This window comes from Rousettus aegyptiacus, unplaced genomic scaffold, assembly GCF_014176215.1.
Source record: "Rousettus aegyptiacus isolate mRouAeg1 unplaced genomic scaffold, mRouAeg1.p scaffold_m13_p_11, whole genome shotgun sequence".
Taxonomy (NCBI): domain Eukaryota; kingdom Metazoa; phylum Chordata; class Mammalia; order Chiroptera; family Pteropodidae; genus Rousettus; species Rousettus aegyptiacus.
In genome coordinates, this window is record NW_023416286.1 from 28,913,355 (window position 1) to 28,938,211 (window position 24,857).

The window sequence follows — 24,857 nt, forward strand, 5'->3', positions numbered from 1 at the left end:
TACCAAGAGGGATGTGCGGATAGTGGTGGGGTTTGGGCAACAATGGTGGGCTTTAGCATGTATCTCAGGCTCGTGCATGAAATTTGAGTAGGAACAGCAAACTGGCTATACACAGCGCAAATGCAAATGTAGCTTCGAGGCATGTGCCTTGAGGCAGAGCATCCCCTCTTGACCCTGTGAAGCTGCTGCTGGTAAATATTCCCCACAAGAACACAGCGACACAACAGGTCTATTTCAAAGGCCAAAGCCATGTCTCACTTTCTGCCTCTTTCTGTTTCATTGCACTCTACTCGAGTCGTCTTTTATCCACATATTTTGTACATATTTTGTACATAGCTAGAGTTTTAAGTAGTTGAAGGGATTCAAGTGGAGGAAAAAAACCTCACCCTCAACCCTCAGACTCAGGGAGCTGAAAAACGCAACGGTTCCGAAGCCAGCGCCTTGGAGCAGCGGTGAGCAAACGCTCTCGGCGCCCACCCCGGGGTCCACGGTCATGGGCGGGGCTCCGGGGTCGCGGGACCCAGGGCGGCGGGGCGACCGCGCAGGTCCCAGCCCAGCGGCCTCAGGGCGGGCTCGCGGGCGCCCGTACGCGGCCGCCGCTGCCGGCACAAAGTCAGGGGCCAAAATCTACAGGTCGCCGGCCAGACAGTGGCCTGGGCGAAGCCGCCGTGCGGCGGGGCCAAGGAAGCGGAGGCGCCGCCGCGGAGCGCGCGCCGGCCCGGCCGCCTCCCCAGGGCGCGCGGCGGCCCGCGCTGCTGCCACCTTCCGGCCACGCGGCGGCCCCGCCTCCTCGGCCGACTTCCTTCCCCGGGCGCAGCGGGGACGAGCGTCGGCCTGCAGGTCGCGGAGCGGGACCGCGGGGCGGGCGGAGGGCGGCGCGCGGGTACGCGGCCCGCTCGCCACGTGGCGCGGCCGGAGTGCGCGGTGCGGGGCGCCCGGCTCGCCGCCGGCGCTCAGGCCGGGGAACCCCGAGCTGCCGGCCCCGCTCTGGGTTAAGCCTGGCGCTCTGCACACGAGTGCGGGGCCAGGAGTGCGCGGCTAACTTCGCGGCAGGCGGCGCGGCCTCCGGAGGCCTTCCCCTTCTGGGAAGCCGAGAGAGGGTGGACGTGGGACTCAGAGTGGCAGTCACTTATTGCGCCCGCGTGTGCGGTGGGAATGCGTGATTTCGTCCCGGGGTCGGAATCGAGGAGGGGTGAAGGTGGGACTAGGTGTATGTCCCTGGACTAGTTGTCCCTCCTCTGTCTCTGCAGCTGGGGTTAGGGCACCAGTTAGCATTTAGGGTAAACGCCGGGTGGAGCATAAGTTCTTTTTCCTCCTCTTCATCTCTTCCCCACCTTGTGTGGTAGGCGGTTACCTAGCACCTTGCAGCGATTATGATGCGAAGCCTTTAGCTGGGTGGTGAACCAGTCCAATCCAGCATCGCTTCGTGTTAAGAGGGTTCCCAGGTTTCTGAGAATTTGGGCAGCATGATCAGCGGGTGGGTACTCCTGCTTCCCAGTACCGACCTGTTCTCTGCGTCGCAGCCGCGGCCACTGCAGCTGCGCACCTTAGCCTAAGGTTCCCGGGTAGAAGTGTGAGGAAATTCTCACTTTCCTTTAGCTCAGATATCTAGGCTTTCTCCAGACTTCTCAGTGATACCTACCCAGTTCTGTGTTGCCCTCCTTCCTTGTCCTTGAAAGTACCCACTTTACTGGAAGTTTTAGGTCCCCTTCAGGGGCTGTCCCTGTTGTAACAACAGCTTGTGCCTGCTCAAGCATAAAGCCTATTTTACTACAACGTGACACTTTTCATAGTTTCTCCTCATTTGATTCAGTACTCAAGAGTTGATAACTCTGTCCCATCTGGGGAAACTAGGGGAAATGGAAAGGACAGATTATGTGGTTAATGTCAGAGTTGGGACAGCTCCAGATGGATAATAATCCTGTGTGATTAGGAGAGTTACCTAAATTCTCAGAGTCTCTAAGATGGAACGTTACTATATGCCTTAGCTAGGAATGAGGCTTGAGTGAGGTGATGTGGATAACCTTTAACATGGTCCAAAATATATTAGATGATCAATAAATGTCCCCCTTTCCTCCTCCCTCTTGTGCTGACTCCATTTTATGAGAGAGGTAAAGGATGAGAGCAATTTGTAGAGTAGGCATTTGTATTAACTTAAAAAAAAAATCCTATGACTAAGTAGTAAATAGATATAATATTTGGGAAGGTGAAGCTCTGTGTGCCAAATTCAAACTTCTGAAATAATAACTTAGTTTCTTAATTTTTCTCTTTAGATCAGACACTTTCTGGAGTCCATATTTTGTGATTTCTGGTAGGTAAACGTAACTGAAGTCATCCGAGTTTGGTGATACAAAGTTTGAATGTGGTTAGGTTGTACTGGAAAGCAGATTTACCGAAATACATTTCTCCACTGCTGTTTTGTCATGTTTTCCCTTTAGACCCAGAATGAGTGAAGTTTCCTGCAAAAAACGTGAGGACTATTTGGAATGGCCCGAGTATTTCATGGCAGTGGCTTTCTTATCGGCACAGAGAAGCAAAGATCCAAATTCCCAGGTAAGTGAGTTTTATAGGAGAATGTTTAGACCTTCACAGACACAGAGATGCTTGCAAATGAGCAACATACAAAAAGAAGAGACTGGGCGGACACCTGTCAATTTACAAAGGCAGAGTAAAGCTGCTGTCTTTTGTGCTGCATTCCTGCATGCTTTCCTATGAGAGAGTAAGTTGCCACATGCCATCATTCACTGCCTCTTGTACCCCTCTGAGGCCATGGGTATTCTTTATCTGGCTTGTGGGAACTGTCACAGAAAACAAGCAAGGAGACAGAGCTCTTAGCACCTCTGGAAGCTGTGTGCCCATTTTTGAACTCTGCAGCCCTCTAGTTTTATTTATTGCTGCTTCAGTGGCAGACTAGCCATTCGAAGTCACCAAGCCTTTGGGCATATTTTCTTGTAGGTCGGAGCCTGCATTGTGAATGCAGAAAACAAAATTGTTGGGATTGGGTACAATGGAATGCCAAATGGGTGCAGCGATGACGACTTGCCTTGGAGGAGAACAGCGGAGAGAAAGCTGGATACCAAATACCCTTATGGTAGGGCATGCTTTGTGTTCCATTCTGCTTAGTGGCATAGCCACGATTGCTTAAGTATGGTAGTTGGTCAGAAAGTGTCATCTTCGTTTTTAGTCAGCAGCTGGAAAGAAAACAAATCCTATTGAACTACCCCAATTTCCTGTCCCCATCCCTTAAGTTCCAAAGAGAGCCAACAGATGGGAAGCATGGTTGTGGTCACGCAGCCTAGCCCTGAGATCCACGGCTGTGTTTCCTGCTGTGGGCCTGGCATGTTTCACTGGTGACCTGCCAGGCTTTACAACACCAGAGCATTGACAGCACACTTCTCTGCAGAGAGCCACCGCCTCTGGCTGAGGAATGTGTGAAATGCCTCTGTGGGTTGTTTCTTTGTTCCTTGGAAGAAGAGACAGCTAACCAAGTACTGGCCGGGGTTTTGCTCTGATGAGAAGCAGAGTTCACTCAGCCCTTCCGCCTAGCCAGGAAATCTGGCTCAACCCATCTCTGGGAACCAGGAAACAAACTGTGATCTGGACATTAGGAGATAGATGATGAGTAGATGATGCAGTGGCCTCTTCCTGTTCCAGGGGACTCTGCAGTTGCAGAATATGCTGTGGTCAGACCATAAGCCAGATGTGTGGGACTGAACACTTTTGGCCGGGTCATCCCTGGTTTTCATTTTTGAGTGAGGGAAGGGCGCCTCTTATAATTAGTTTCCTATCTAAGCCCAAAGGAGAATCACTTCAGAGATTATCTGGGAGAGACAAACCACAGCTTCATTTTTCCTTTAATTCCCTGGAGAATTTGTAACTAATACCCTAAAAGAGGCAAATTGGGCTGTATATGCTGGTTGCTACCTTTTCACGTTAGGACCTGTGCTATGTCTTGAAATGAATAGACGGGCTGCGGCGGGAGTCAAGTAGATTAAGGCCACTCAAACGGGAACGACTGTGCCCTTGGGAAACACGGTCATGGTGCTTCGTGAGAACTTTCTGCTGTGTTGACTCCTCCCAGTAGGTTTTCCTCTGGTTTCTTCTCACGAAGAATTCCAAGTCTACCTTTAGCCTGATATGTGTATTTTTACTAATGTTCCTGGACCTTAATCATGTTAAATAAACTCCATACATTTCTTTTTTAAACTCTGGGCAACTGCTGTGTTTTGGAAAGAAAAAGAAAAAAGATGCCTGGAAGTGGAGAAAGCATTGAGGAAGGAGGGTGAGGAGAATTACAAAGCACTCAGGGTTTTCAGGGAATAAAACATCCTTTAGTAATTAAGGGGATTTTAGGCAGATCAGTCCATTTTAACTTCACCCCTTGGAGGAGCAGGAAGAGTGGGATTCCAATTGGGAGAATGTAAAACTGTCTTCTCAGCCCCCACTTTGTAGCTGAGTGGAATGCGTGAAATGACAAATGTACTAACGTATTTTAGAACCTTTTTGTCATCCTGATTTTGATTCTGTAAACTTTTGATGTTAAAAAAGAAGGGACATGATTACTTGCTTATAGGTACATGCAAAGGTAATTTTTCACAATACAGGTCAGTGTCCCGTATAAAAATCACAGCAGTGAAAGGGTTGATGTGTTCAAGTTTACACTGAAATATATGATCGCTGTGAAGACAGTGAAATATCGGTCCTTGCGCTGAACTCCTATGTGGAGGAATTCTTAGGTGCTATCAGTCTGTGACGCTAAGGCTGGTTGCAACGTATGCCAGTGGGTGGACTGATGTAGAGAGGTCCTTACTGGCTACTCTGCGGCTGACCCAGGGGGGCCTGTGCCTTCTTCAGTCACTGTGAGCCCCAGGCAGATTTGTGGCAGTGACCTAGAAGCCAGAGGCTTTGTAGCACATTTGGAATCCCCCAACTTGCCAGTGTTCAGAACCTCTCAAGTAGCTGATTTTGTTCGTTCTGAGACACTGCGTTTTGTCCAAGTTGGAGAGAATACCTTTCAGAGCTCCTTTCCAGAAAAAAATGAAAAAAAAAAAAAATTTACACAGGCATTTGTCCAACTTCACTGATTGTTTTTTATTGAATAGTTGCTGAGTTTCTGGGCACTAGTTGTCTGTCTGCATTATATTTTACTATCCGTATGATACCTCCTGGTTTTCAAACCTCTTTGCCCTCACTTATCAATTATTCATTTTACACGTAGCTGTGTTAGAATGTAGACAATTTTCTTTCACGAGAGTAAGCTTGTAATTTGATGTACTACCATAAAAGTAGTCGAAGGTATTAAATGATTTTTAAAAGGCATTTAGTATTACTGCCATCATAATGCATACGTAGATGGGCCTTCAGTCTGAATAACGATGACTAGCTGTAAACTGTACACTCAGTCTTATCTTTTCAAAGGACTTCGGGCCACGGAATAATAAATATTTAGATAGCCTTGGATGTAATAGAAATGTTTGGTGGTAATTGACTAAAATGCAAATTCATTTTGCTTCCGTTTTAAGACTTCAAAAATTAATTTAAAAAATAAGTGCTAATGTCTGGAATTGGGTAGGCCTCTTTCCTCACTGGCGTTAATTGTGGCTGAGCTGTTCTATCAGGAAGGATAGATTATGGGTTAATCCCTTTGAAGGAGCTTTAGCGATTATCTGGAGCTCTAGACCAATGATTCCTAATTCTTTTGACTATATGGGAACCCTCTTAAACGTCAAGAAAACTTCTAGGACCCCTACATTTGTATCTTTTGAGTAAGAAAATCTGCGATGACAGAAAATTACTTGATATCAGTAATGCTTTGTGTTAATCTGGACATTATTAAACGGGACTGTGTGTGTTTGGCAAAGTATATTACATGCAAGACGTGATGTTTACCCAGTCAGTGGCCCATGCTGGACCCCTTGCAGGGCCTCCGTAGTGCCTCAGGGTTCTGGGCCCACAGGATCCAAGTCTACCTATTTCTTTTAGGATGGGGAAATTAAGTCCCCCAAAATGTCCAGTAACCTCTGTCATGCCACACAGGCAGGGTGACATCTCCTAATTCCCACCCAGGTCAGTGCTCTTTGCCCACCCTACTCTCTCATACGGGACACGAGAATTCATCTTTTCCGAAATGATGTCTAATCCTTGCACAGTGGACCCCCCTCTTCTCACTCTGCACTTGAGCGAACAGCAGCTTAGGTGAAGTGACTCCCCAGAAGTTAAGTGCTGGCGGTGGTGACCTGTACGTAGCATTAGGAAGAAAGCCATTTGCACGTGGCTGGTTGTAACATTTCTCCAAAGCGGAGCTCCAAATGGGACTTGTGTAAGTTTGAGTTTACCAATAGCAAATACAACTTAATTCTCCTTATTAATTCTGTAAAGGAGGAAGTCATTAGTCTTGATTGACACTCTGTGGAAAGGAGGGAGACTGAATACTTGTAACATAACAGGAAGATGGAGCTTTTCCCAGCTGTGTCTCCGGAGAGGCATTTTTAAAGGGTGTTTTTGTTCTTCCAGCCTTAGGATCAAAACTTCATGAAACTATTTGATTACAATGTAGTATTAATATGGAAAATGAAGATTCCCCTTGCCAAGGAAACGGCTTTTTATCTCATGCTTTTCCTGAAAAATCCAAAAGATAGTGTGATGTCGGTAACATTAAGTGGCAGGAAGAAGAAGTCAGAGTTATTACAGTGACACATTTTCACGTGAATGACAATTAAAAAACTGGGAAGCGGCAGATTGATCTAATTTAGTATAAAAAAAACTTTGGAAGATTTTTATTTTTAGGAGGGGGCGGCTGTTAAACCTGGGATGAAGTGTTCGGCTGACATTTTTAGTTCTTTTCTCTTTGTGAAATTCATTAGAGTGAAGCACATTTAATCAAAATACCAATTTTATAAAATGGAAGTAAAATACTCCTGGTAATTCACATATCACTCTTTCCTTGGGTTTTTGTAACCGATTTTGATGACATAGTTCACAGACCGGAGAGTTGGAGTAGAATCAAATTCTTTCATCCTCAAGAGCCATGGTTAAACTTCACCTTTTGAGTAGCGCTTGCTATGCTTATTAAGTTGCATGCATTTTCCGGCTATGCTGTTTCTATCGTTGAAAGGATTTGTGGGTAAGCATCCCTCTGCTTGGCTTCCTCTTCCATCCCAATTGTTCATGAAGCCTGGATTGCTTTGTCTGTTCTCACATCACATTTCTTAATCATAGAAGGGACCATAGTCTAATGTCCCAAGAGTGGGTGATACCACACGCTAGATACTTGAGGCAGAAATGGAGACATGAGGCTGTTTCCAGAGTTAGTTCATATTTCTGCAGGAATACTGTAAAAGATAAAATTCTGGAAGGAAAGTCCTGGAATTAAGGCAGGAGTTCAGCATGGCACTTTAAACAGTTTTGCCAGTGTGTGGCAGTACTCCTTTAAATTTTATATTTAAATTTAATCTTTATCTTTCAGATTTAGCATATTGTTAAGCATGCATAGATGTCATTTTAGTGATTACTTAGCCATTTACCTTACCCCCTTGAACACTGACATTTTCCTGACTGCCATGCATGTGATATATTTCTTTGGCATCTAAAAGGTTAGTCTTGAGAAACTAATTTATCAAGAAGTTAGGAGGCTGATCCTTCTTAAGCTGTGACTTCCTCACAACTTGTAAGAGCTTCTTAGTAATTAAGATCAAATTTGTTCCTTCAGCCAGTTGAAATTGAATGCCCTCTGGTTTTGTTAGGCAGATCCATGGATTTGATGACTTGCTGTTTCTCTTCCTGCAGAATTCTAATTTCACTTATAGCTTCCCACCATTCCTCCCCTGCCTGGCCATCTAATAGTTGTGGTCTGACAGTGGGTCTAATTGGGGACTTTTGTACAAAGTAACTTATCTAATCAATGAAAAACCTTTGAGCAAGTTTACAGGAAAGAAAGTAGGCGATTTTTATGAATCAAGAAACAAACTCAGATTTCACTGTGTGGTGGTGTAGATAAACGAGAAAACAATGGCTTCTGTATGAAGCTGCCCTCTACGCCCCCAAAATTAACCAGTTTGACATAAGCATATTTTGCTTTTGGGTATAATTCTTTATAAGCAGTCTTCAGAACAGCGTACACAATGACTTTTTGTTAATTTATTTGCTTCTTATCCGTGTATTTTAATCTCTAGATTCAGGGTTAAGTATTTTTGAAGAGCTATAGATTCCTATTTTACTATGAATATCTACAAAGGACATATATAGTACAACCCCCTGTCCTGATGATGCAAGAAAAGCTGAAATGCTCGTCTCTAGGACTAAACCCACCCATGAAAAGACATATTTGCCTTTGTTTTATAAAGAATCAGTTTACTTCATAGAAGGTTGTAATAAAACTTAAAATAATTCAAGGTTAATGAGTCCCAAGTTGATGACCAAAAATGGCTCAAGTTGATCTTCGTCTCTCGAAAGAAAGGGTTTGTTGAGAAATTAATAGCCTCCATAAAATTTCAGGGCCACATTTAACCTATTTTAGATTCTGGTGTGCGAGCACAGTAATTATCTAAATGAAAAAGGATAGCCCTATTGATAAATATAACTTCTTTGAGCTTTGTACGGGGGGTGCCTGACAGTGACGAACCTCATGGCCTTTATTCTGCTGACCTAGTCTGTGGGCGTTATGCTGATTTTTGACTGTTCTTCTCTGAATTGCCTTGAATTACTAGCTTTATTTTGAGTTTTTTCAAGGATCTCTCTTTCATAAGTTTTGTTAATACTGATATTGAAGGAAAATATTTAATATTGTTTGCTCCCAGAAATATGTACTAAACACCTGGTTCCTGGAGGTTTTTGCAGATATTATATTGCGTTTTACTTTTACTTCTTAAGACTTTTGTATTCTATTTGGATGTATACATCTTTAATATGAATATCAGCTAAGAAAAGCCCCACAATGTTTAAAACAGCAATTCTCAGATTCAAGTGAAAATGTCATGGACCAGCCATCTGGGGCCTGGGTTCCAAGTGTAATGTATTTTTATGCAGTAATCGTGAGATTGTGAGATACATAACTTGACATTTATTTCTCAATATCTTTCTGAAATAAATGATCAGTGAGGACTCTTCCAGTTCTCGAATTCTAAATACAAATTAAACAATGTAGTTTTGATTGCATTGGATTAGGGTGCTCTTTCTGCTGGGTGAAGGTACAGAGCTGTAAAAAGCTGTGGGCGGCAGTGACACAGAGAATATGCATCTGTGCGTATGGACAAATTAATAGAGACAGGCTTCATCCCCTCCTCCACAGAGGTTCAAATCCACGCCGGTTCTAAGATGAATATAAGCGAGACAGAGACATAGGCACACGCAGGAGGCGCAGTTGAGGAATGCAAGTTACACCACAGACATGGAGGTGAGAAGACGTTGGATGAAAAAAGCTTGGAGGACAGCAATGAAGGAAAAGACCGATGTCTAAGTATAAGAAAACGTGTGAACAGGCAGGGCACACTTAAAACTCTTTAGAGACAAGAGGTTATTCTAAAACCAAATAGAAAAGAATTTCGAGATCCTTTTGTGAACAAGTCAATGCGACAGTGTTTATTGAAACATACTTGCCTGGCTTTGGGAATAAATGGAGATTGGAAATAAGTGGGGATAAATAAATCCCGCGATAAATGGAGAATATTGGGGAAAGCAGGGGAGTTAGAATGTGAGGGAGCTCTCCGTCCTCCCTGATGCTCGGCTGGCGGGAGGGTAGGGACTAGCCAATTAGCAGAGGTGTAAATTTGATCACTGTGCTTCTTCCAAATGATAGATGCCATAGCAAATTTAAAATATTGAATATGATAACTGAGCATGAATTTTTTAATTCCGCAATTAAAAGACTTTGCTCAAAACGCCATTAATTTTGAGTTTAGGTGAAAAAAGGGAAGCAGAATTCCTCATTGTCGTTTTTTTCCTTGGTGAGTGAGTTATAACTTTAGAAATTTAAATCAATACTAATGAGTCATCTATTCTTTTATCAGCTTGAGTCGTGTTGGTGATGGGGGAGTTCATGAGTCATCTTGCTTCCTTTTGAAAAATTATAACTAATTTTATAATGCGCATTTCCAGAGTACGTTCACCTGTCATCATCCATTCACTCAGCAAATACTTACAGGGCAACTAATTATACGTATTCTGTGCTAGGCATTCTGCAGTGCTAAATAAAATGTCCGACGTCCTGGTTTTCAAGGAGTGTGCAGACTGAGAGTGGAGGTTGACATTAATGAAATAAACATATTATTGAATATTCCTTTCCGAGGAGGTGACTTTTGAAGTGAGATCTGAAGCATTAGATGAGTCCCATCAGGTGAAGGTGGGGTAGTCAGTGTGTGGGGCTAAGAAGAGCATGCGACGGGCATTCCTTGCAGGAAGAGTGCTTGGGTGAAGCCGTCAGGAGCATCATGTGAAAGGAGAGAATTAGGCTCAAGCTTCGTGGGTGAAGCTGCAGTAGTAAGGTGAGGTTGAGGTCCTGTAGGGTAAGGAGTTTGGATTTAAAAGATGACGGTTGGGCTTGGGAAATGGATTGTTGGGGGCAAGAGTGGAAACAGGGAGACCAGCTGAGGGGTGATGACAACACACTGGGTGGGGGGTGCGTTAGAGGGAGTAGGAGTGCTGGAGATGGAGAGGATGGGTGAGTAGAGGGTGTATTTTGGAGACAGTACCAAGAGGGCTGGGCGATATGGAGTAGGAGAGAGAGATGGACTGCCCCTCAAACAATTCCAGCCTGAGCACCTGGGTTTGGGGGAAAGTCAAGGAAGACTTGGACCCCTGGCATTTGAGATGTCAATGAGGGCTCCCAGGGAGGGTGTCAGGTGGTCAGGTTGGGTACCTGAGTGCCTAGAGAAGCGTAGGTTGGAAATCTCGGTATCTGCACGTGTGCCGTTTGGGTGACATCAGTGCCATGGACATGAGTGGGGCGATCTTGCGGGAGTGCGCAGAGGCTGCGCCCGATCCCTGAGAGCCGCCGTGTGGAGTGGCGGAGGAAGGGCCTGCAGAGCGGGAGTGGGACACCGTGGCGTGCACCCAGGGCAGCGCTGTAAGTAGGAAGGAGTGGCCAGCTGCGTCAAAGGCTGCCGAGAGGTCTAAGAAGACTGAAGAATGCCCACGGAGCTTAGCAACGTGGGGGTCACCGCTGGCGTTCCAAAGAGCAGCTCTGATGGAGCAGCAGGTTGGAAGGCAAATTGGAAACAGTGGGAGGAGCAGAAACTGAGAAAGTGGGGACAGTGTATGTAGATGTGGTTTTGAGATATTTGTGGAGAGAGCGGAACAATAGGGCAGTGGCTGGAATGGGAGACGGGGCCAAGAGAAAGGTTATTATTGTCTGTAGGAGGAGAGACTTGTTTGTTTTTGCAACAGACATTTGTTTGCTGATGAGAATAATCCAGTTGAGGGAGATTGATGTGCAAAATGGGGAAAGAGGCAAGGTCTTGCAGGAAGTGAGAAGGGAAGGCACATTGATTAGTAATAAGTGGGGCTGAGAGAGGGACCGTGAGAGCTGATACAGAGGTTCATGGAGTCGCAGGTGGGGATATGGTCAGTTACAGCATTTCAGTGGAGAGCGAGGCAAGGTCGTTGTCAGTTGAAAGAGGAGGGAGGAGGAACGTGAACAGGTTTAGACACTGGGGATAAAGGAAGCAAAAATCGTCCCGTGCATGGCGAAGGCCTGCGGGAGAGATGTCCTAGGAATGTGGGGTAGCATCAAGGGCTCCATCTCTTCTCAGAAGCCTGAGTTAGGTCAGTTAAGCCCCATTTTCTCCATGTTGGAACAGCATCAGTGAGTGGCCTGGGGCGTGCCTTGTAGAGCTGGAATTAATTAGAACACACACATCCTGACTCCTATTCCAGTGCTCACTGCTCAGTTCCAGTTTACCCTTTAAAAGCTATTAACACAAGAGGGAAGCCTTGAATCTTTATAGTATGGATTTGCATTACAAAGCTGTCAAACCGTGATTAGTGTTCTGTTTCTTTTCGTGTTTCCTTAGTAGTTTCAAGCATCAAAGGTATTTTACAAGAACAGTAGGAAGGGAGTTGGGCTTGGCTCACCCATCGATGAAATGCAGATGAAATGCAGTATTTCCACGTCCTCCTCCTCCTGACCTGATTGTGTGCCTTTAGCACATAGGGAAGCAGTGTAATTAGAGTTCTGGGGGCTTTATTATCAATAATGGAAACACCACAGTCAGAAATCTCTTTAGCCCTAAGCACTACCATTGGGGCTAAGTGGCTCCCCTGGGTGCCATGAGTTGCTGCCAGCAGTCTTTGCAAGAGGTAGCAGGGAACGGGGCAAGGGATGGGGACCAAAGTACGAGAGAGAGAAAAAGAACTGTCTGCTTTCTCCTGTCCGCGGAGCTCAACAGCTCAGGGCTGCCGGGTGTCAGCTGGGCAGCCAGCAGGAGAGGTTTGGGAGCACAAGCATTTGTCAGGTCCGTCTTCTGCACTGTGCTCTCACAGGTGTTGGTCTCTGTGATGGTTCTCTTGTTCTCTGCATTTCACAGGCCAGGGGGCTGAGGCTTCACAAGATCGTCAGGTCATAAAACTAGCAGGTGAGGGAGGCAGAGTCTGTGAGGAGGTGGCCGAGGGGACACGTCAGGAGGAAGCACTGGGAAAGGCAGAGCCATGGGACGCCTCCAAGAACTGGGCTTATTTGGACGACCCCAAAGCCATGGTTCCAGTGGAGATGGGTCGTTAACTTGTTGTGGTTCACGGGCCGTCAGCAGGTGGGGCACCCTAGGAGTTGGGGCTGTACCAGGAGGAGCCTGGAGGATTTGACTGCCTTATTCATGAGCAGCTCACCTTCAGATCCCAGACCCAACCAGAATTCCTTCCACTGTCACTTTCTGCTAGCAGAGACCCCTTCTCCGGACACAGAGTGGTAACAGGCTGGCTTCCTTTGCTTTGTCACTATTGTGTTTTTAGTTTCATATGTCAACTTATACTGTAATAATAAATGCCCCTCCACTGAAATTGTGTGCCCCTCGATGCCCTGAGGTTGTGGGCTCAGTTATTTTATCTTCTGAATAGAAAGACCCCTGACTGGGCATGGGGGTGGGGGGCATGGTGTTGATTCTGAGCACACGGAGTGGAATGGCTGGAGCATGCTCAGGTGGGACAGAAGTGCTGTCACCTGTCACCTCTGCTCAGGAACCCCTCGTTCCTGGCTGCTGACTCCCCCAGGTCTTAATCACAGGCAGGACCTGCTGGAGTTGAGGCTGTTCTTTTTTAGAAAACAAGCCCAGGTCTGACTCTTGATAACGACTTTATTTGCAGTATTCTTTCTAGTTCATAAAACTTTTTCCTCATCATTGTAACCCCGGGAAAAAGGAAGGGATGATATTAATATTATTCCTGTTTGTAGTCGAATGAGGCTGGGAATTGAAACCTCGTGTAGGCAGATCCCAGGGTTTAGACCCCTTTCGTTCTGAATAGCCATTTGTAATCCAAATACATTTTCTACAGAAATAATGTTACCTGCAGATTCAGTTCAGTCTGCCCACAAACAGTGCATGTAGCCTGTTTCCTGGATTTTCTCAACACTTCACCTCTTCTGAGCTCCTTTTCCCGCTGTGTCTGTAGCCTTCACTCAGAGCTCTGGTTGTTTCTGTGTACGGGTGCCCTCTGCCTGTCCCCACAGCCCCCAGCACCCAGCCCTGTGAGTGCTCTGCCTGGGCCAGGTGATGTTTGCAACCTGCACTTATATGGGGAATGTCTCCCGTTTTAAACACTCTTCTGTCCCCATTATGGCCCAGGACAAAGGGTGCTTCTCCGGCCGTGGGGCGGGCAGCGTTCTCTCTGAGAAGCTTGAGAGTGAAGTAGGCTTTGGCACACACTAAGAAGTGTGTGGGGGTGGACTACGAGCAGGGGTTTGGGGGCCAAAGAGGGGGGAGCAGAGGCTGAGGAGAGCGAGGAGTGGCTGGCGGGGCCTGTTTGGCTGCAGTTGCCTTAGCGAAGTGCTGTAACTGTTGGTTCTTAAGTTGCTTCTCCTCCCCACCTTTATTTCAAATCCTTTGAGAACCCTGATAATGAAGCTCACTGCTACTTTACAGATAAGGGCAATTCTTGAAGGAGAGATAAGGTAGAGTAGTGAAATTGTTTGAAGCCAAATTCGAGAAGTGTTTGCTTTAGATTTGGGGGTAGCCATAGGAGTAAACATTTAATAACGGGGTAAGTTGGAGGGGCTTAAATTTAGAGGCTACTCTATTGTTAAATTATTGACTTGAAGGATAGGTACTTTGAAGGTTGGCAGTGATATATGAGGCCCTGTCAGGATATCTTTCAATAATTAAGAAATAAGTAGTTGAAATTCCATTTTAGCTTCAGGAGCAGTGAAACTGTTCCCTAAATGGATCTTTTAGAGGAGTGAGTGTGTGCCCGCCCCTCCAGTGGAATTATCCATCAGGCATCTGTGGGACATTGAAACCAGGAAGGTGGTTCCCGTGTTCCAAGAGAGAGAAGTGCCCAGATTTAGTGACTCTGATACTTGTAGAACCCCAGAAGAGAAAACATTTAGGTCTGTATTTCAAGAAGTAGCGACAAAAAGCTTTATCATCAGAATAGAAATGGAATATCTTATAAAAATTAACATTGAGTCATTTTTAAAGATGCACAGGTTAACCTTGAACTTTGGTACCCATTTCATGTCAATTATTAACTGCAGGATGAAGCTTCCCACCTTTTTATTCCAGAAGGCCATGAGCAGACGCCTCTTGGCTCTTGAGTTCTGACGTCTGTCTTGTCACTGAGCCCAACTGTCTGTGCTTTGAATGTGGGTGGCTGCACAGCCCGAGAACCTTCACGGTCATCAGTCAGGGGCAGAGGTGTATTTCCCCAGAGACAGTCAGAGGCTTGTATGATACAGTCTGGAGCATTTTGGCAGAAGGTGGTGGGGGCCAGGCTGAGTGGCAACAGGTGCTTGGTGACTGGCCCTCAGACCTCACCCTCACAAAGTTGCCACACCAAGCTCTCCACTTTTCAGCTCAGCCTTGGCCAAATACCACTCAGGCATGAGAGGTATCTTTTCTTTAGATACCTCTAAAAACAAGGAATTTTAAACAATCTGGAAAGTTTCTTTAACTTGAATAGAAACTTAGTTTTCCTGACTCCAAATTTTATCATGTGCTGGTAGCACAGGAAGACCAGTTGAGGGTAGAGTCACAGAAGTACTGCTAAATTATTCGTGCAGCAATTAGCATCTGTTTAGCATTATTCAGGTTTTTTTTTAAACCTATTAAAGTAACCTTAATAATACTATCGTCTAAAATAGATATTATATTAGTCTTATATCAAATGAGATGAAAGTCAAATTTATAAAACATTGAATCTCTTAAATCTAAATCTAACCAAGGATGGAATATATCCTGTTAATTTGTCAAACTTGGAGAGAACCGCCTTACATGAGACAGTAAGGATTAATCAAGCCTGAGTAAGAGGGAATTTGAAAAATACAGTTTTCTAATTATACAATCTCTTCTCCCTGGTCCAAGGTTAATGCAGTTCTGAATTCTGACAGTTAGTAATAGAAAAGAAGAAGAAGAAAAAAAAGACCAAAGCATATGAATTGTCTTATAATTACCTGAAACAGAGGTTCTCCTTCTGGCAATGGAGAACTTTATAAGTGTTAATCTGATATTTTTAGCTTTTGATTCTTTTCCTTTTAAACAATGTTGAGAATAGTTGAAGGGTTTCATGTTACTCTTTGTGCCGATCACAAATACTTGTAGTGTTTCGAGAGTTCTTTTGCTTATTGGCTTAGCCACAGATGACTAATTCTAGGTAAATAGTTAGAAAATTGGTCTCTTTTTTTTTGGACAGTTTAGTTATCTTATGACTACTTCCTAGACACTATATCTTCGGGGTGCATGGTCTCATTCCTGCTCAAATATTAAAACTGTGCTCATCTCAAGATCACTGTGAGAACTGTCCTCTGTAGTTGGTTTTGCGCTCAAATGTTTGCAGCATTGCTACATTTATTCCAAGGCAATATAATAAAAATGCTAGCACTACAAAAAGATAAATTCTTTAAATTTTTGCTGTCAAATGCCTATAGAATGTTTATTGTAGTGAGAAAAGTTGCAGAGAAGTCTGGGGCCACCCAGCGAAAAGGCTTGAGGAGAAAATGAGACATTGGGGTTAGAAATGTAGATTTAGGGTTTTACAACTAGATCTATTTGAGAATCTAAGAATGGATGAATTCTTTAAGTCAGTGACCGCTGGAGAAAAGTCGAAGAGCAGAAGTGAACCTTGGGAGATGCCCAGAAAGGCAAGAGAAAGAAAAGGACCCACAGAAAGCAGGAGACCCCAGAGGGTCTGGTGCTCCTGCGAGGGGTTAGAGTGGAGAGGGCGCAGTTCCCAAGAGCCGGGGGAGCAGACAGATGAGATTGCGAGCACGAGATTCGGAGTTTGGGTCAAGACAAAGCGCCCGGCGGTGTGGTGGAACCAGCTCACCAGAGCAGACATGCGCATGTCTTCCCAACTCCGAGTCGTCGTGTCATGTTGGGAACGTGAAATTGGCCACGTGCGGGTGTTCACACCACCGAAGTGGGCAGCTGCTACAAATTAGAGCCATTTAAAAAAATTGTTGGTTGTAAACATTACTGGCATGTTACAGGGGTCTGCGGGTTTCCAAGAGTAGTGTTTCCCAAACTTTTTACATGGTGACTCAGCAAACATAGTTTACACCTGAAACACACACACGCACGCACACGCACACACACGCGCGCACACACATACACATGGAACAGTTTTGAGGAGCAGTACCTTCCTTCTCTTCCTTCTCTTTTAATCAGTTTCATTAAAAAAGTAAACAAAAATGCTGTTTATAACTCACTAAACTGATTTCATGACCTGCAGTTTGAAAAAGATGGTTTTAGAGACAACCAAGGGTTTTATATGCATTACAAAGTCAAGAGCCAATTATTTAAAAAGTAAATTAGAGTAGCAGTTGTAAATGGGACAATTTCTTCTTGAAAGAAAGGAGTAAAGAGATCTAAAATGCTGACAAGATGGGCTCTTCGGAATGGGACTAAGTATACATGCGTAAAGGAGAAGAAAATGGAGTAGAGAGAAGCCAGTGCCATCAGAAGTGGCTGGAGTGAGAGCTTCGCTGAGAGCCAGGCCTTGCCCTTGGCAATGGGAGAGAAGACTCACGCTTCATGGTCAGCAGCCTGGCTTAGAGAAGATCAGCTATTTTAGAGGATGGAAGGAGGAAACTGGACACATTAGGAAAAAGCTAACAATTGGATACTTGCTATTTTTTAAATTGTCCTTATTTAGTTAGTTGGAAATGCACTTTTTGAGAGCCACTGTTATTCCTGCAAACCGAAAGAGCACCTATGCACCTTGTCACACAGCTCTAGGGGGCAAAACTGGGCCTTGAACCCTGGGGCTGACTCCTGTTGTAAAGCTCTTCCTCCATACTTCCCTGCCAGGTGGAGAATAAAGTGGGGGAGATGCTTGGCCTGTGGTCAGGCCAGTCAGGGCCCGGAGCAAGGAGTGAGCCAGTTAGGGCTTGCCCTGAGTGCTCTTTGTCGCCTGAGGCAGATTTGGCAGTTACCTGTTATCTGATCAGTTTAGGTGGCCAGTCCAGGTAAATGAGTCCCCAAACTCCACTCTGATTAACCTACATTAAGTAAATCAAATGGACAGTTGTCAAGTTGTTCTGCCCAGTTTCCGCTGTGGGCACAGTCTGGGGGGCCTGAGGCCTAAGTCCTAACTGAGTAGTGCTTCCTGATGCATCAGTCAGTACTGAAGAGAAACGCATGTAGTTTTGGAGATGAAGCCGAGGGTCAGAGCCACAGAGGCTGTGGAGCTCGTGGACCTGGGGCCAGTGCCAGGCTTCCGGATCCGGGTGCACCCCACGTGGAGAGTTATGAGGTGGGCGGGGTTGGCCTGAGGTATCAGGTGCTGCCCTGGGTTGGGGTTTCTCTTTCAATGATGTAGGGGCAGACAGGGGAAGCCGGTGTCAATCAGAGAAGGTTTGGTGGGCCAAGGGGACTCTGGGGAAGGTGAGAATTGGTGTTTGTCATTTCTGACGTTAAAGAGGTACAGGGATGAATCAGAGAAATCAAGTGCGGATGGAACACTTGAATTGTGTTTTTGCCATTGTCTCATTTCGAATATGTGGGGTCGTGGATTGTGAACTGTTTTTTTCAAAGAGTCTCACATGTGCCTGACACCCAGCTATTCGTGCTGCCCGGTAGACCTCATGCTTTTCTAACAAGAAGCCTTATATTTTCCATCTTGTGATTTTACAGTTAAGAGAAAGAAAGTCTGTTTATGATCCTGTATATTATTTCTACAAACCACCCCTCATACAGGGACGTTGGATGCTGCCCAAGAGAATCCGTTTCATGTGGTAATTTTCATTAATGAATCCAGACGTATAATGTTAAATTTTTCCCCAAACTGCCTCAGATGAGCTAGAGGACAGTAGGTGCTGTCAGTGTGACAATTTTTAGAGATTCAAAAGAGAACAGTGTAATAGGTTTCCTAACAGATGCAGAAACTCTGTAGTTCTGAATGTTAATACCAACACCATCAAAAATATTTATTAGATAGGAAAGCATATTTTTGATATTTGAATTTAAGAAGATTTTCTGTATTTCCCAACGTCATCATCACTAATTGGAATCTGCATTTCCTCTTTTATTCATTCAATAAATATTTAACACCCATTATGTTCATGGCATCGAATTACACTCTGGGGGAGTTACAAAGAACCTGGAAGACTGGTCTCTGCCCTCCAGGGGGAAATAGAAGAAATAATTACATCTAATTGTTTTTAACACCCGAGCAGTGTTAATCCCTGCTTGGGAATGTTTTGGTCACCAGGGAAGGAAATGGGGCCAAGGGGACTTCTGCTGAGGCCAGCATCCTCATGGCCACTGAGCATCAGGGCCTTTCTCTTTCCTGTCCTCGTGCCCCTCGGGGTTTATAGGGCAGCGTGGCTCAGGGAGCTGGCTCAGGTCCCTCTGGCCCATGGGGATTGCTCTCTGATGGGCTGTGATCTGATTAAGTGCAGCTTTTTTTTTTCTTCAGATTTCCTTACAATACTAGAGACTTTTATTTCCACGCACGACTAAGGCTTTCTGAATCATGGTCTTCACAGACTAAACGAGCACTCCTCTGTATTTTCTGGAAGGGCCCTAAGTCAGCTTTCTGCCTGCAGCGTGGCAGAGCCACTGTGGGACGCACACTCATACACAGTGGCCGTTCTACCTGAGAGCAGGAGGCCTGGGGCGGAACGTGGCCCTTCACCCCATCTGAGCTGGGGAGCAGGTATTCAATAAAGGCTCACTAAGTGAACACTTGATGGCCGAGATGTGTGAGAGCCACGAGTTTAGGCCTCAGTGCTCCTGGAGGAAGGTGTGAAGTGTAGAAGGCTGGTTGGAGAGGGTGGAAGAGACCCTTGACGTCTCCGTGTTTATAATTCTAGGAGGTTTGTGTGATTTGGACCAGGTCCAGGTCGTCATTAATTCGTTCAACAAACATTTATTTTAGCACTTGTGTGCATATCATGTGTTAAGTCACCTTGGGGATATGATACCAGAGGATTCTGTGAGGTAGTGTTTCCTAAACATGTCTGCATGTTAGAATCATGTTGGGGAACCTCTTAAAAATTTCGAGGCCCAGACAATACCCCAGGCTGTCTCAGGCTCCTTGCATGAGACATGGGAGCACCCGTGGAATTCCAACATGCAGACAAGTTTGTGAATCACTGTCACAAGGAGATTATAATATAGTTTTAGATAATGTACTCGGAAAATTAAATAGCAATATAAGGTAGCATACAGCAACTTCACAAAGCAGACAGGCGATTCCAGACTAAATCAGTGGTGAGTACGACTCTTCCCTTGAGAAGAGCGCTCTGTGGGTTAGGTGGTGGGAATACCTAGCTAAATGGCTGGCAGGATGGGTAGGCTTTGATAGGTACGAGTGAGGCGGGTGCTTCCTTTATCCTTGAATGCAGGCAAGTCTGAGGATGACCTTGGATCACTGGGGATCTTTAGTGGAATAGGCCAGTATAGCAAGAACTTGACTTTTAATTGCCATTAAGTGGATGAATATTTTTCTTATAAAAAAATAAACTACTGGTTATCCACTGGAGTCCTGGTGTGAGTGTGGGTTGAGAACCTTGAGGTGAAGCAGATCCTTTGGGGCAGAAATGCTCAGCTTCACGTCTTGATTCTCTTGCTCTTAAAATTGCTTCCTGCCCTCTTAACGGCCACAGCAATATCCCTGCCTGTGCACATCGACACCCAAATGAGCCGTTTTATGTGGGCAATTCCATACCCCTGGGTCTTGTGGAGCTATGAGCTATTGTTCCACTGAGGGTGGGTGAAGATATTGACCTTAGCCCCTCCTGGCTGCTGTAGGTGCTTACTGACCCAGGGCTGCCTCAGTGAACCATTTCGCTGCTAATGGCCAACCTGTCAGACCACATGACCCTCATTTAGTATTCTCAGTACTTTGTTTCCGATCAGTTTTTTTTTAAATGGAGTCTGTTATACGTTATTTCAGAGGGAGAATGGAATGCTTCAACACTATTAATAAATTCTTCATGAGCTGCAGTCTAAGTTTTTCTTTTTTTCTCGTTCGCACCCGCAGTGTGCCATGCCGAGCTGAATGCCATCATGAACAAAAACTCAGCTGACGTGAAAGGCTGTACTATATATGTGGCCTTGTTCCCATGTAATGAATGTGCTAAGCTCATCATCCAGGCAGGTAGGAACCGGCCGCTGCATTTGTCACATTTGCATTGCTGCCTGCTCGTCGGTAGCTCACTGCAGACGTGTTTGATCTTAAATCGCTATTGTTTAGATCTAAATTAATTGCACTACCAACTTTGGAGGATGTTTCCTGTGTTTTGTTTTTGAATGGTGCCAGGTATTCTAAGACTAATTGTATCCTCTGTAATTCTTAGCATGTTTTTAATTTAGTTTGCAACTTCTTAAACTGCAAGCTGCCAAAAAACAACACAGGCTTTGCATATAATTACTGTCAATTTACTCTTCTCTGACATATTGTGCATAGATTAAGGGGGAGGGAGAGAAATGAATTTCTGTCAGAAACAAGGTCAGCTGGGAGTCCATATATGAAATTTTAATTTGTATCTAATATATGATAGATATTTGAGGACCTACACATACCTTTGCATATAAATGTCATAAGGCTCCAATGGTACTACTTTAAGTTTTTCTTACCATAAATCTGTGCCATTGTAATTCACATACTTCACTTTTTTCAAATTGTCACATCTAAGATTCGGTTACACTTTATCTCCATAAAACTCTTGGCATGAGATTTAAAGACTTATCACGTTAGCCAGATGTCTGGTTTAAAGGGGCGGTTTTTGACGAGCCCATGGCTGTCTGAGCGGAAGAGGTCTGGTGGTGTCAGAATCAAAAGTCTCCGTTAAGGAGTGTCGTGGGCGGTCCTTCGGGAGTTTTCAAAGGCTGTCCTTGAGCACAGAGGAGGTGGCAGGCATGTGGGAAGGGCAGCATGTGCCCTGTGAGGTGCCTTCTGCTGTCCCTTCAGAGGCTGGCGGAGGAGCAGGGTGGCGGATCAAGCGCCCTCCAGATTCTTGGCCCTCAAGTTAGCACTGCCGGGTGAGACAGGAAAAGAAAACAGATCTGCTCTCTTTGGCACCGGCCTGAGCTGGTCTGCAGGGCCGTTCTCAGCGGCCCGGTGGGACTTCTCCCTGATTTTGCCAGCATTCTCCACTCCCCTCCATTTGCCTCTTGAGTTGAGTAGTCACTTTATGAATAGAGAATATTTGATTGCCTGCAGTAAAGAAAATTTGTTAATCGGATCAAGGCTTGACTACTCGACATGTTTCACTATGCATTTGTTAAAAAAAAATCCATAAAAACTGGAGAGCAGATTAAATATAATCTGTTCACTGCTGTATTCGAGAGCAGCGACTCTATATTGTAGTAACTGGACATGTGTGCAAGTGCACTTGGAAAAGGCGATCCATCATAGACACTATCAGGGCTGTCTGCTTCTGCACGGCCATCGTGGGTCTCTGTGTGTGTATACTAATGGGGCTTCTTTCACTCTTGCCTTTTAAGGTATCAAAGAAGTTATTTTCATGTCTGATAAGTACCATGATAGCGAGGAGGCAACAGCTGCGAGGCTCATGTTTAATATGGCTGGGGTTGCCTTTAGGTAAGTAGGAACAACTCGGGGGGAAGGTGGCACGAAAGCCTGATGGAGAAACAGATTTGACCTGGGCCGATGCTTAATTTTTACTTGTGATGCCCGACTTCCACACCTGGAAGCATCTTTTCCAACGCAATAGACTAAGAATCTAAGGATTATTTTAGGGGTAGATTTTTAAGAGCAGTGAGAAAAGTATTTGAAGACAATCTGTCTAGGGATTGCACTTTAATATTAGTAGCTTTCCAAGACTTGGACTAATTATTCTAGTAGCAAGAAATTTTTAAAAATTCACAGGTTTTATAATATTAACATTAAACCTCTGTAAACTTTGCAAATGTAACAACTCTGGCATAGAAAATTTAGGAGGAAAGTAACCTGCCAGGTTTGAAAGACCAGGAATTCTTTTTACAGCAACATTTTAAATTGAGATTCGAAGTCATTTAGGTTTTCATGATTATCTTTGCTAGGCAAAATTGAGAGGTATGTTTTACTTGCAAGTAAGTTTATCCAGCTTTGATTCATGGTGGAAACTTTTTTTGAGACTGTAAAAGCTTTCAAAGCAGTTCCTTTACAGTATTTGTGGTCAGCAGTGGGGTTCTTGTAAATGGTAACCTACTGGCCCCTCACATTCCTCCTTAGGGATATAGGTTATAGGTCGTGAAACTGTTGTGCCTTATAAGACTTCAAATCCAAGTTATTTGCATAATAATAATTAGATATTTACTCTTTACAGATTTTTAAAAGAATATGTTTAGTCCCCAAACATTTTCTTTTTAGGAGTTACATTAATGGGCAAAAAATATAGTGGATTTATTTTCCTTCTGCATTTTTTAGAACATGATTTTAAAAATGACTCCTCATTGAACCTAGCTGATTTTTGCTATGTACAAGAGGCAAAAGAAATCTCAGCTTTTTTTTGCTTTAAAGTGATTCCACATCAGGCCGCAGAAATTTCCTAGAAAATAAGCTAAATCTGGTGGGAAAACGTAATCGGATGTCATGTTATACAGTTAATTTATTAATCCTTTGACTCCCCGTTAATTCATGAACTCAGCCAACTGAAAAACCAACAAGCCCAGCCACCCCACGCATCATTTTGGGTCTTTGTCTTTTCTGGGCCATGTTTCTCTCACTATGGTGCTCTGTAATTGGCTCCTATAGGATAAACTATCGAGCAAATCCGGGGAAAATTTTTCCTCCCCATAGAAAATGTAGGTTAAGCCGAAGTAAACAAATCGCTTTAACTACTCACTGGATAATATCATTATATATTTTGTTTCTTACGTTTAGGAAATTCACACCAAAGTGCAGCAAGATTGTCATTGACTTTGATTCAATTAACAGCAGACCGAATCAGAAGCTTCAGTGAGTTACATCTCATTAAACCTCCAGAAGATTGAGATTATCCTCTTCTAAGGAGCTGCTAATGCCTTTCATCTTGAAGTTACACATAACTTTTTAATAGCCAGTACAGCAAAAGTAGACATCTAAAGAATATAAAGCCTGAAATCTTCCTAACTCTCTCTCCTGTCACATGGAATCGGCATCTGTTTAAGCTATTGATTTAGGGTTTAAGATAAAGGAGCCTGTAGATGGCATGTCGCAGGGGGCTGGAGTGGGGTGCCTTCCCTTTGTGTCCTGGTTTGCTGGGATGCTGGTGGCTCTGCAGAAGGGCGTTAGCTCTCTGTCATCCACTGCATCTCACAGCTGCCGCACGCTGCTGCATGTGCTGGAAAGACAAATAAATAATTGTTGTGTTCCTAGCGGGATGAACAGACACACTGATTTGAACATCTGGCCCAAATGAAGCATAACATATAGCGCCCTTGGAAAAAAAGAAATAGGACCCACACGACAGCAGTGTTAAAGTATTTGCTTTAGAGAGTTGAGGGAAACCCCCACCCACTCACCCAAAAAACCTAGAGAGGATGGCACATCTGCCCTGACAGCCGCTGGGCGTACCTGAGCTGTGGGTACTTTCTCTACTTCTGATACCACAGGGTAGTGGCCCAGTGTCTCTCTGGAGATGGGAACCCCTGTTGTTTTTGCATCTTCGTTTTGGTTTGTTGGTCACATGGAGCTCTTACCTTAGTTTGTCTGAGTAGCGAGTTGTTCCCGGAGCAGACAGCCTACCTCCTCTTGTCACCCCTAAGACCACGCCCTGCTGTGGCGTTGAGGATTGTGTGGATTAGGGGGTGGGGGTCAGGCACCACTTCTGCCACGTGGGAACGAACATGGTTGCCACTCCTCCATGTGCCAACATGGTCCATTTCCAAGGCCACTCCACAACCAGAGAGTAAATTGATTCTTATCCCGTAAGTGAAATGTGAGGAAATTCAGCCCGCCTCGAGGCAGTTTATTCCAGATCTATTGATGATGGGAGCTCATTTGTGCTCCTGGCGCCATGCCTGCGTTCTCTGACACAAATCTCAGCTTCCTAATCACTGTGACTTGGGGACCACGCACCTTGTCTTTAATCTCATTTAATTTTTATTAAACATGCTCAGTACCTTTGTTGAGAAAATGGTTTCTTTATCCTAAAGATAATTACTGTTTTAAAGCACTCTTATATTTTTTATGAGTTTTATTTTGTCTCTGAGGTTTTGTACTCCATATTCTGGGGCATTTTGTAATTTGGCTGCTTACCAATATTATTAAAGTCTTATTAAAATCTA

The 24,857-nt window shown here is 44.6% G+C and overlaps 1 protein-coding gene across 5 annotated transcripts; it reads left to right on the forward strand.

The window, feature by feature from the left end:
• The first annotated feature begins 755 nt into the window (after positions 1–755).
• On the forward strand, positions 756–24,857 carry DCTD (dCMP deaminase). 5 transcript variants are annotated; one of them, XM_016162481.2, is made up of 7 exons: positions 756–840; positions 2,274–2,311; positions 2,439–2,553; positions 2,956–3,091; positions 20,626–20,742; positions 22,092–22,188; positions 23,473–24,857. In XM_016162481.2, exons 3-7 carry the CDS (start codon positions 2,446–2,448, stop codon positions 23,549–23,551), a joined length of 537 nt encoding a protein of 178 aa, XP_016017967.2. In that variant the 5' UTR covers positions 756–840; positions 2,274–2,311; positions 2,439–2,445; the 3' UTR covers positions 23,552–24,857. The 5 variants fall into 5 exon arrangements, with proteins under 5 accessions (XP_016017967.2, XP_016017970.2, XP_016017966.2 ...); XM_016162480.2 differs by lacking the exon at positions 756–840 and adding an exon at positions 913–1,198; XM_016162482.2 differs by lacking the exon at positions 756–840 and adding an exon at positions 913–1,149.